The sequence below is a fragment of the Camellia sinensis genome, chromosome 5 (assembly GCF_055761805.1).
Source record: "Camellia sinensis isolate YWXY chromosome 5, ASM5576180v1, whole genome shotgun sequence".
Taxonomy (NCBI): Eukaryota; Viridiplantae; Streptophyta; class Magnoliopsida; order Ericales; family Theaceae; genus Camellia; species Camellia sinensis.
This window is the reverse complement of record NC_138965.1, coordinates 183697580-183709182: the sequence shown is the minus strand read 5'-3', so window position 1 is coordinate 183709182 and position 11603 is coordinate 183697580. Positions and strand designations below refer to the sequence as shown.

At 34.2% G+C, this 11603-nt stretch overlaps 1 protein-coding gene across 1 annotated transcript; it reads right to left on the bottom strand.

Annotated features, from left to right (window-relative positions):
• Positions 1–673: 673 nt before the first annotated feature.
• LOC114273325 (uncharacterized) lies at positions 674–5312 on the bottom strand. The gene is made up of 10 exons (XM_082870683.1): positions 5129–5312; positions 4881–5008; positions 4464–4581; positions 4282–4356; positions 3575–3725; positions 2803–2961; positions 2532–2688; positions 1477–1548; positions 1107–1223; positions 674–987 (listed from the first exon to the last, which is right to left on the bottom strand). The coding sequence occupies exons 1-5, from the start codon at positions 5231–5233 to the stop codon at positions 3672–3674; spliced, it is 480 nt and encodes a 159-aa protein (XP_082726809.1). The 5' UTR covers positions 5234–5312; the 3' UTR covers positions 674–987; positions 1107–1223; positions 1477–1548; positions 2532–2688; positions 2803–2961; positions 3575–3671.
• Between the last annotated feature and the right edge of the window lie 6291 nt (positions 5313–11603).

The window sequence follows — 11603 nt, the reverse complement described above, 5'->3', positions numbered from 1 at the left end:
TGAAATGAACCATTCTGTAAATATAATTACACTATGTTATGAATAAGATAAATCCGAAGAAAGATTAAATACAATTTTAGTTACTCACCTAAGTATTAACTTGGTCCTAAATTATAAATTGTCTTTTTATTTCGTCCAAAATTTAATGCCATCTAAAATTAATAACTAAATCCGAGATTGAAATGTCCAATGTTTTCAATTATTAACACTACTAAAAAAACACTTTTTGTGACCGCCACATGCCGTAGCAAATAATAAAAATACAGTCGCAAAAGACTTTTTGCAACGGTCTATGCGACCACATATAGGGGACGCAAATGTGGGGGTGGCAAATACTTTTTGCGATAGCAAAACAACGGTCGCAAATTATTTGCGACTGCCTAAACTCCTTTTTGCGACAGCTATTTTGCCATCGCAAAAAAAATAAAAAAATAAAAAACACTTCTAGCGACCATTGTTTTACCGTCGCAAATAATTATTTATTAAAAAAAATTCATATATAGGTTTGCTACAACAAAAAAATCAATTACAAGCACCAAACAATTTTTTGTAAATGAAAAATAACAAAATTAACAAATTAATTAAATTTATAACAGACATTATCCATTAACCATCCTTAAATAAACTGTACTAAAAAATTCAAGTCTTCAAAAAAAAAAAACAAAAACAAAAACAGAGCGACATAATCAAAGAAAAAAAAAAGAAAAAAAAAAAGAGCAACATAATCTTTGGCTCCCAACATCAACCGCTCGATCATATCAACTATTCCCTCAACAAAATCTGTAAAAACATATATCAAACTTGACTTGAAAATTTAATGCACTTCAATGTGTTAGTTTAGCTTGAAATAATAAAAAAAAGAAACTCAACGATTTGCATTCCCATATATCAAACTTGGCTGAAGATTCTCAATCTCAGCTAACTGAGAAATCCTACCTAAGCGTTCCTGGTTTGCATTCCCATCAGATGCTTCATTAGCTAACTCAACTGCATAGAAACTCAACGATTTAGTGTTCAAACGGAAAGAATAAAAAAAAAAAGAGTTGGGGGGAAGACAAAGCACTATGTCAAACTGAATTGCACAAGAAAAAGTGAACTTTGCTAACCCTGTTTTGACCTGGCAAGAGCTTCAGCTACAGCCCTTGTGTCTCCCAAGGTTAAATTGGACCCTAAAGTCATGGTGTTCGGAAATATATAACATCTACTCATGCATAATCATGTGCCTATATTCCAAATAGCAGAAAAATCAAGAGAAAATTTAGATAACCTTCCATATTGTGAATACATATGGTCATAAATTTCAAGGACTAGAAATATAAAAGAAAAACTAAGACAATTGTCAATCAAATTTTTTTTTTCTTTGCATAGTTTGAGATCATGAAGCATTTGTTAAGTAACATTCTGAAAAGCACTGTAACAAAGGCAAATAAATAGGCAAAAAGGAAAACACGTAGAAAGTTTGAATTACAAACATACCAACAGGGTCTGATGAATCAACAATAACTGCATCATACTTTCCTTCAGGTACATTCCGTAAAAATTCAACAGCTGCCACAATAATGAAAAGAAGATCAACAGGAAAGTCTAGCTGTATAAAGAATGCAGTCACAGATCTTAATTTCCATAATTATGGCTTGAATATTATGAAGGGATTATGAACTGTTAAACTACCAGATGCTACGAAAACTAATCTCACCGAGCAGTTTTATGGCAAGCAAAGAAATAAAGAGGAGTTGTGGGATGTGGACATGGATAGTGAAATGAACTGGTCTTCTTGGGTTGACACTGAGCCAAACTAGGTCCATTAACTAGGATATCATTTCGTAACATACACAAGCATTCCAATTACATTTGAAGTCAAGAAAAGGGTACAAAGAATTTAATGATTTTCAATTCGTTTTCAAGTATGACACAAAAGTCAAGAAAAGGGCAATAGACATACTAGATGCTGATATTCCAAATGAAACAAAATAAACCATGTTGAATTGAATAGGCTAAAAAAACAAACTAGATGCTGCACAATAGACATTCAAATATTGCCGTAATTTAGGAAAACATCACTACAATTCGAGTATATCTTCCTCTCTCCCTAACCAAAACCTCACAAGAACAAAGAATTCCAAAAAATAAAATGTGCATTTCATATTCATGTAACTGGATTATTATTATTTAATAAAAAATAAGTTGATATTCCCAGTAATAAGCAGTTATTCAAGGAACACACATGTATTTATAATTTTATATACATATAGAGTGAGAAAGAGATGAAGATTGAGGAAGAGAATAAGGGAGGGCAAAAATGATGCAGTTCACCTTTGAAGATTGAACAATGAATTCGATTCTATGGAGTGAGCCAAAAATCTCACCAATGCCCGAAACAATATGACTCAACTCAAGAAAGCCTATCCCAACCATGGTCTGAAACAGTGATTTCTAGCCAAGCTGCATGCATATTCCAAGAAATATACATGCAAGAAACTTCAAAGGGAGTACAGAAAAGATAAAGCAATCAATAAGATGTTTGCACTTACTCTTTCGAGCTAATAAAGAATCCCATATACAAGTTGCTCTTTGAACTAAATGAGAATTTTGACTGGAGCTAGATACAAGTTCATCCCACAGTTCCCCATCTAACTTCACTTTATTCCTCAAATCATATAGTTTTTCCAGTTCTTGCTGCAAACAAGCCTGAGTTCCAGGATTTCCGGAGCAAAGTGTCAGAAAAACTAAAGCCCTATAAAAAAAATAAGACATCTAAGTAAGCATGGGCCCCAAAAAATAATATGGTGGATTTCCGTCTACCTCTTCAGCACAGAGACCACGAAACTCTGCTGTCTTTTCATGAGCCAAATTTGACCACTTAACCTGTCTTTGTACTGCTGTCTCAGCATTTTTCAGAAACCTCCTTCATTCAAGTGCTATTCTACCCTGTAAAGTCGTGGAAGCCTCAAGTCAAAAGAACTGAAAGTCAAGTCAAGCCAATTTTCACCACATGCTGAAAAGAAGATATGGACATATGTCCCTATGAATCGACAACAGCAAAAGAAAAAACAACATATAGTAAGTTTCTTCTGAAATCTTTTAATGTTAAAATAACATGCAAACTTTTGAGGGAAAGCATCAAATGCTCTATATAAAGGGTTGCAAAGTACACCAAATCTTGAAGTTGAATCACTTTTTTTTCCCAGCAGCACAAGAAAACCGTCTAGATTAAACTAATCCGTGACACATTTACTCCACATGCTTGATACTAATAGCCCAACATGCATACAGCAAGCAAAATCAATATTGACACACAAAATAAAATTGAGACTGAAACTTCCATATATTTTGCATATAGCAAGCAAAATCAATATTGACTTAGATAAAGTTTGGCCAATAGAGAAATATCGCGTTGTGTATGTGAAACGTGTCCATATCCATGCTTCTTAGTCTCTTATCCATGTCAATCACATGAGTTGCAATTTTTTTTATTTACAATATCATTGAAGTTGACCATATCAGAAAAGTTATCCGATAAAATACATGTCCTTTAATTGTTACATTTGCAAAAGGATTTAATAATCAGAATTACCTTTGTTACAGGAAATAGTGTAGCTGCATGCGAAAAAGATACATCTGCCAATGAAGCCGGCAGTGGGTTAGAAGCTACATCAACTGGAAATGTTCGTCTATGAACCTCCCGCAAAGCATGCAAAGAAAGTTACAACAAGAGCTCCACAAATCTGTAGTGAGCATATGAAACTTATTATCAACTTCGAGTGCAATGCATTATACAATGCATGTTGAAGGACACATTTAAAATTATGTTTCGCGAGCATTTCAACGAAAATTTGCTTACAAAAATGCATGTGAACTAGTTTTTGCTAACACACGTCCTACATATCACAATTCCAAATTTGACCTATGCAACAAACAACAACGTCATTGGGACAAACCTTAATTCTAATAGCATACTACCACTACTACTACTACTAACACTACTACTAATAATGCTAATACATCTCAAAAAATCATCAAGAGCTCGCAGGTAAAGAAGTAATGATCTATTTGGTTCACTAGAATGAGATGGAATGGAATGGAATGGTCATTCCTCAGACTCTCATATGGAATGATCATTACAATTGTAATGGTGAATGATAATTCTATTTGCAATTTGTTATTCATTATTTTTTGGTAAACCAAAAATGAATATTTTAACGGGATGATCATTCCATTCCAGTGAAACAAACATGCATTGGAATTGTCATTCCTTAGACTCTCATGTGGAATAATCATTACCCTGTAATGGTGAACCATACTTCCATTTGCCATACATTTCTCATGTGGAATAATCATTACCCTGTAATCATTACCCTGTAATAGAATTTAATGAAATCAAAACATACATTCATGTTGTATACTGTATTGAAATCAGAAAGTTTAGCAGAATGAAAATTATATTGATTCTTTGCAAATTATACCCGAATCAGAAGAAGAATGAAAGAGAGAAGGGGAAAACCTTGGCCCAAATCCACTGCTCTCAGAGAATCTCTCAATAAACACAATCTAAAGGAATTCAATTGCAATCCACAGCAACAACTATAGGTATATCAATGAAATTAATCAAAGGTCCACAATTCTATATATATCACCATTGATCTATATATGTAGCAATTTTTGCATATGTTGAAAAAAGTATTGATGCTCAGAAATCACAATAAAAATTGTCAAGAATTGAAATATAATTATGGCCTCAATGAACAACAATTGAAATATAAGAAGTAGATAGAAAGAGGAAATACAATGATCGAAGAGAAGAAGAGAGGGCGAACAAAGCGATTATTTGCTGGAAATTGAAACTACATGAAATGAAATAGTGAAAAACAGAAATCACGTACCTTTGAAGAAATCGCGAAGAACAGAATTCCAAATGATATTGAAGGCATCGATCATAAGAAGAAATCGCAAAGAACATAAATTGAAGAATAGAAATCGCGAAGGCCAGATGAATGTATCGATCTAAACCCTAGCAAATATATATACAGAGAGAGAGAGAGAGAGAGAGAGTCGATAGAGATCGAGAGAGAGAGAGGAATTGAGAGATCGAGAGATATTAAGAGATCGAGAGAGGAAGAGTGATTCATACCGGTGTTTGGGCGAGCGAGAGAAAGAGAGCGATGTCGAGAGTTTGAGCAAGGCTGACTAGGGCAAATATAAATAAAAGAAAATAAGTGAAATAAAACACATACATAAATGAGATTAGAAAATAGTATATTTTTTGCTACGGTTAAATAGACGGTCGCAAAAAAATAGACGCAAAAAATCAATTTTCTAGTAGTGTAAGATAAAATGCATAAAACGTTCTTAATTTTAGTTTGGACAGTGAGGCCTCGGGATTAAAGACATGTACTTTAAGATCAAATTAACACAATCAAAAAAATAGAAATTTGTTCAGAAAAATATAATAAAATTATATAAGACACATATTTTAAATATTAAAAATATATTTATAATTAATTATAATGATAACTAAGTTCACGAAACTTACCTTTATTTTTCAAAGATTTTTTTTTCCATTAAACGTAATGTTTAATAATCAGACACATAACATAGGCTAGGATGAAAAATTATTGAGTGGTCTAGGTACGTCATATGGTTATGTCTCTCAACAATCACAATTTACCATCTAACACAAATGTTATCGTTTGGCAATAGGCTTTTTTAGTTGTTTTTTTAGTTAATTTAACTTGGGATTTAGTTTGGTTTTTTTGACTTTTGTTAAAAATAATAATAATAATAATTATAATTAGAATGTGACATTTTGTCTTATTAAATTTTTTATCTATTTTATTTTTTTAACTAATTTAATTAAAAAATCCATTATTAAATGAAGTTTTATAAGTTTCATCTCTTTATTTATCATAATATCATTAAAATATCACATGACGGTAACTCCATGACCCACCAATAACTTCTCGACCATGACATAGCCAAGCATGTCCATCCACATTGGGGTGGGAATCTCTACCAATATGCTTTTGTTTTCGGTCCTTGTTTTTGAAAAAAAAAAATTATTTGAAAGCACTAATTTGGCATTTCTTTTATCTATTTCTAATAACATGAAGTAGACAAGTACAGGAACAGGTCATACTTCTTTCTTTGGCGATGTTTGGGAAGGAGGCTAAAAAGCTATTTTAATCTCATTTTAAATAAATAGTTAAAAAGTTATATTATAGCCGAGTTTGTCTTCTTTTTTTTTTAATCAAAAACTGACGTGGATAGATTTGGCAGAAGTGTATGACTGTGCAGGGCATATTTGAAATTATGATTTTGCCCTTTTACTTTTTGACTATCCCACCACTTAGCATTTCAACCCACGGAGGCACTTTAGTCATTTCATATCCCAATATAATTATAATTCAAGTCAGGCACAACTTCATCACGTCATGCACAACTTTTGGGGAATAATTTAATTATTTTTTATCTAAACATCATTTCAAACACATTTTTAAATATAATAACTCAAATAAAAATCTAATCTAACTTTCCAAACACAAAAACTAAAATAGCCTACTAAAATTGTCATGACCCAAACCCGCCCCTATGGGTTAAGGACATAACCGATCAGTAATCATGAGATTACCTACGGTCCCAAACCAAATAAAACGGATTCAACAGAGTAAAGGGGCCAAAACGGAAGCAATTTAAAATTTTGTCCATAGAGTTGTGCCTACATAGCATAACAAAATCAATTCAAAAACATTTCATAATAACTCACACATATACATAGAGTTAATCTATATCCAGGAACTTCAGTTATACAATTAGCCAAACAAAACTCATATACAAAAAGTGATTCAATGTTTTCGCCGTCATAGCAAAAATACAATAAAGGAACAAAATAGGCGAAAACTAGTCTCGTGCGTGAGACGTATGGGCTGATTCCTCAAAACTGTGTATGCTTCTTACATACGTCACTGGGGCTGGGTTTGAACATCTCTTGGCTCACCTACAAACACATGAATGAGAGTGAGCAAAAGCCCAGTGAATAATACCAAGTAAAGAAGATACATGAACAAACTTTGAAACAGTTACATCAGACAGCCTTGGCCCGAATTCATGTTTCTATCTAATGTATCAAACGACTAAAGTTCTAGACGTATCAAACAGCCTCGGGCCCAATTCACTCATACCCGGCGGCTTTTGGCCCATTAATTCATATCTAACGGCCTTTGGCCTAATCGTTTATGTCAAACGGTCTTTGGCCCAATCATTCATATCAAACGGCCTTTGGCCCAATCATTCAAATTAGCAGGCATATGAAACTCGAATAAGAGCAAGCAATTGAACTGATAACATACTTCAAAATATCAATACTAAGATATTACTCACAATATTCTGCCGGTGGATTCACCCTTGAGCTCGACCCTACACATTACATAACACATATGGGTCACAAACGATTCAATTCGTTCTTAATTCATACATCCCTCTTAGGCTTCTTTCTTATCCTTGTAACTCATTTATAATATTCAATGCATGCCTAAGAGTGCTTAGAAATGAAAGAGAACGGAAAATGAAACATAAAACCACTTTTCAAAATTTCTGAAACAGGGCTCCCTGCTCGAGCGTGGATTCCACCGCCCGAGCGGAGCACATTTGGTTTGCAAAAATGCTGGTTGCTTCACTTTTACACTCGAGTGTGACTTTGGACGTTCGAGCTGAAAGTCAAACTACATGGCCTAACGCTTGAGCGTGAATATCCCTGCTTGAGCGAACATTCATGTCTGCAAAAAGTTCTGGAAACTAGCATTTCACGCTCGAGCGGCCATTACCCCGCTCGAACGGACATGCCAAATTCTGGGTTTTCCAACAAGCTATTTGAGCTTCAAACTTGACATTCAAAGGTGCAAGGCTCATGTTTTGGACACCAAAAACATGGAAACATATTACATAACATGAGGACAATAACAATATAAGGCCAATTGCTCAAATTCATGGTCCCTTTTCCAAAAATTATTTTAAATTCTTTACATAGTTCCAAAACATGTGCATTCAACTTCACACCAATTCCATATCTTCATCAATCATGCATGCATGTAGATTCTTGACTCCAATTCTATTCCAAATGGTACAAATGACACTTAATATCATGAAGCTCATGAAAATCATGCATGCATGTGAGATTTTGTGCTCAATTCTATTTGTTCTACATAGTTCATGCTCAAATACGCAAATTCATAGCAATTCTATGCATGCATGTATATATAAGCTTTCAATTCTTCAATTTCATCTCAAATTATGTTCTTGATTACCCCACTAGCTTGAATACACAAATTTACAAACTTATGCACTTGAATTTATACTCAAATGCTTAACTAGGAGCTCTAATCACCCAAATTATGGTTAATTCTTGAGTTGATCTTCAAGATCTTCGAGTTTCTTGATTAATTCTTCAACTTGAGCTCCCTCTCTCTCTCTAACCGGCACACACTCTCTCTCTAGAGTGTAATCTCAGCAAAAATGAATTCAAATGAGAAGAATTGAGTGTATAGAGGCCTATTTATAGGCTCTCTTAATCAAATTGATTAAGGCTAAGTAATTGTGCTTAATTAATCGTTCTGAATCTAATTATTCTGATCCGAATCAATTTCTAATTAAATTTCACCATAGACTCTAAAAATTATGCCAATCACAATAGCGTAGTCGATTTCGGGTTCTGTGGCCGGTAAGACCTCCAATTTTCCATTCATAACAGTAAGTTGGACAGATTTTCCTACGATGAATAGATATAAAATCAAAATCACATATAATCATATAAATGACACTCAAAACCATATTAAACACATAACCATAACCATAATTAAAATCAATTAGCATAATACAAGAGCAGGGTTATCACAGTCTTCTCTCATTTAGAAAGTTTGGTCCTCCAAACTTATTTTGCCTTCATTGGGAAACAAACGTGGATAGCATAGTCGTATTTCATCATCTTTTTCCCACGTAGCGTCCGTCCCATAGTGTTCATTTCATTCCACTTTCACCATCAGGATGGACTTGCTTCTTAACTGTTTTACTTGCCAGTCAATGATCCGTTCCGGCCATTCTGCGTATTCCATATTTTCATCAAGAGCTATCCGGTGATAATCAATTACATGAAACGAATCTCGAAGATAACCCCTTAACATCGATACATGAAACACGTTATGGATTTGTTCGAATCCTTGTGGCAAAGGAACTCTGTAAGCAACTGGACCAAGCCTTTCTAAAATTTGGAACGACCCAATGTAACGGGGCGACAACTTTTCTTTCTTACCGAATCTTACTTGGCCCTTCATCAAGGTCACGCGAATAAACACGTGGTCACCAACCTCATACTCAAGAGGTCTCCTTCGAACATCTGTATAATTCTTTTTGCCAGCTCTGAGCTGTCTTGAGCCTTTGCTAAATAGTTTTGATTTTCTCATAAATGCCTTGCACAATTTCGGGCCCAAGTAGAGCCCTATCCCCGACTTCTGTCTAACAAATTGGTGATCTACACCTTCTACCATACAAAGCCTCGTATGATGCCATACCGATGCTAGAGTGGAAGCTGTTATTGTATGCAAACTCTGCCAGTGGCAAATAATTTTCCCAACTCCCTTGAAAATCCAAGGCACACATTCTTAGCATATCTTCCAAAGTCTGTATTATCCGTTCTGAATGCCCGTTTGTCTGTGGATGGAACGCGGTACTGAACCTCAATTCGGTTCCCATAGCCTTTTGCAAACTTTTCCACAATCTAGACACAAACTTCGGATCTCTATCCAAGACAATAAACACTGGAACTTCATGTAAACGAACAATCTCATCAACATATATAGTAGCCAGTTTATAAGCATCAAATGTCATTTTGACAGGTAGAAAATGTGCAGATTTGGTTAATCTATCGACTACAACCCAAATAGAATCCATACCTCGAGGAGTTCGAGGTAGACCAATAATAAAATCCATAGTCACATGCTCCCACTTCCACTCAAGAATAGGGAGAGGTTGTAGTAGACCGCCTGGTTTCTGATGTTCAGCTTTAACTTGCTGACACTGAAGGCACTTGGACACATATTCTGCGATTTCTTTCTTCAATTTGGGCCACCAATAACTTTGCTTCAAATCTCAATACATTTTGTTATTACCCGGATGCATAGCAAATACTAATTTATAGGCTTCATCTAGAATTCTCTTCTTTAATTCGGGAAGGTTTGGAACATACAATCTGTCTTGAAATTTTAGCACTTCATTTACCACACTATATTCCGATCTCGGATTCGTTTCAAATTCATCAACTATTTTTTTAAGGAATTCATCCTCCTTCTGTTTCTATTTAATCTCCTCAAAGATTGCTGGTTCGGCTGAAATAACGGCTATCAATTCGCCCAGTTCACACAATACCACTTCAATCTCAGACTTCTCGAAATCTTGCAAGATCTCTTTCTGTTCACTAAGCAAACAAGTCATATTCCCCATCGATTTTCTGCTCAAGGCATCAGCAACTATATTGGCTTTCCCGGGGTGATATTGAATCTCAAGATCGTAATCTTTTATCAATTTTGGGTTCCATGGCCGTAAGGCTTCCAATTTTCCATTCATAACAATAAGTTGGACAGATTTTCCTACGGTGAACAGATATAAAATCAAAATCACATATAATCATATACATGACACTCAAAATTATATTAAACACATAACCATAACCATAATTAAAATCAATTAGCATAATACAAAGCAGGGTTATCACAAAAATAGTCAAAAAACCTCTAAAATAGCCACTTCCTAAACACTCACTTTATTTCTCTCTATGAACTATTTCATTTCTATGGACATCTCTAACCATTCATTTTTTTTATATCAAATTTGAGTAAAGTTTTCATTTAATATCAAATATTTTAATAGAGGTTTTTAAGACTTAAGCCTGATTTGGTATATCAAAATAATTTAAAAAGTCAGAAAATTATTTAAAAAATTAAAAAGTTGTTAATATTCACAAATTAAAAATATAAAAAAAAAATTTACATAATATTTGAATACAAACCAACAAGTTGACAGTTCTGGTACTGAATTGATGGTTCATAAGTAAGTATTGGTCTGTCAAATGAACAAAAAAGAAAATTACATATATATATATATATATATATATTCATTAAGTTTGAGGGTAATGTTGAGCTCGTAGGAGCCCACCACGGGTTCCGTTTTGATAATTCGAACCGTCAATGTGTACAAATCGTCGAGTACTATATGCGTGTGAAAAATCACGTTGATCGGGTATGGATAGCTATGTGATCAAATTTGATTTTTTTCAGCCGTTTATTTTTCACCGTCCATTAATTTCATACAAAACTGTTTTGATCACATAACTATCAATATTCGATTAAAGTGATTTTTTATAGGCATATAGTATTCAACGAGTTCTACATATTAACGGTTTGGATTATCGAAACGAGACCCGTGGTGGGCCTCCACAGCCCAACAGTACCTGTGAAGCCGCATGCACCATTTCAACCAAGTCGTACTATCCTCCTATCGCCTGTCACTGATGAGTCTACAATGTAAGGGTAAAAACATAATTTTTTCATTTTATACAATAT

What these genes read in the sequence shown, in the direction of transcription:
- LOC114273325 (XM_082870683.1), bottom strand. Translation starts at nt 5,233, where the DNA reads ATGTATGTGTTTTATTTCACTTATTTTCTTTTATTTATATTTGCCCTA. An exon ending in TCTCGCTCGCCCAAACACCG is followed by an intron (nt 5,009 to 5,128) that starts GTATGAATCACT and finishes TATATTTGCTAG; the next exon opens with GGTTTAGATCGATACATTCA. An exon ending in GTATGGTTCACCATTACAGG is followed by an intron (nt 3,726 to 4,281) that starts GTAATGATTATT and finishes TGCTCACTACAG; the next exon opens with ATTTGTGGAGCTCTTGTTGT.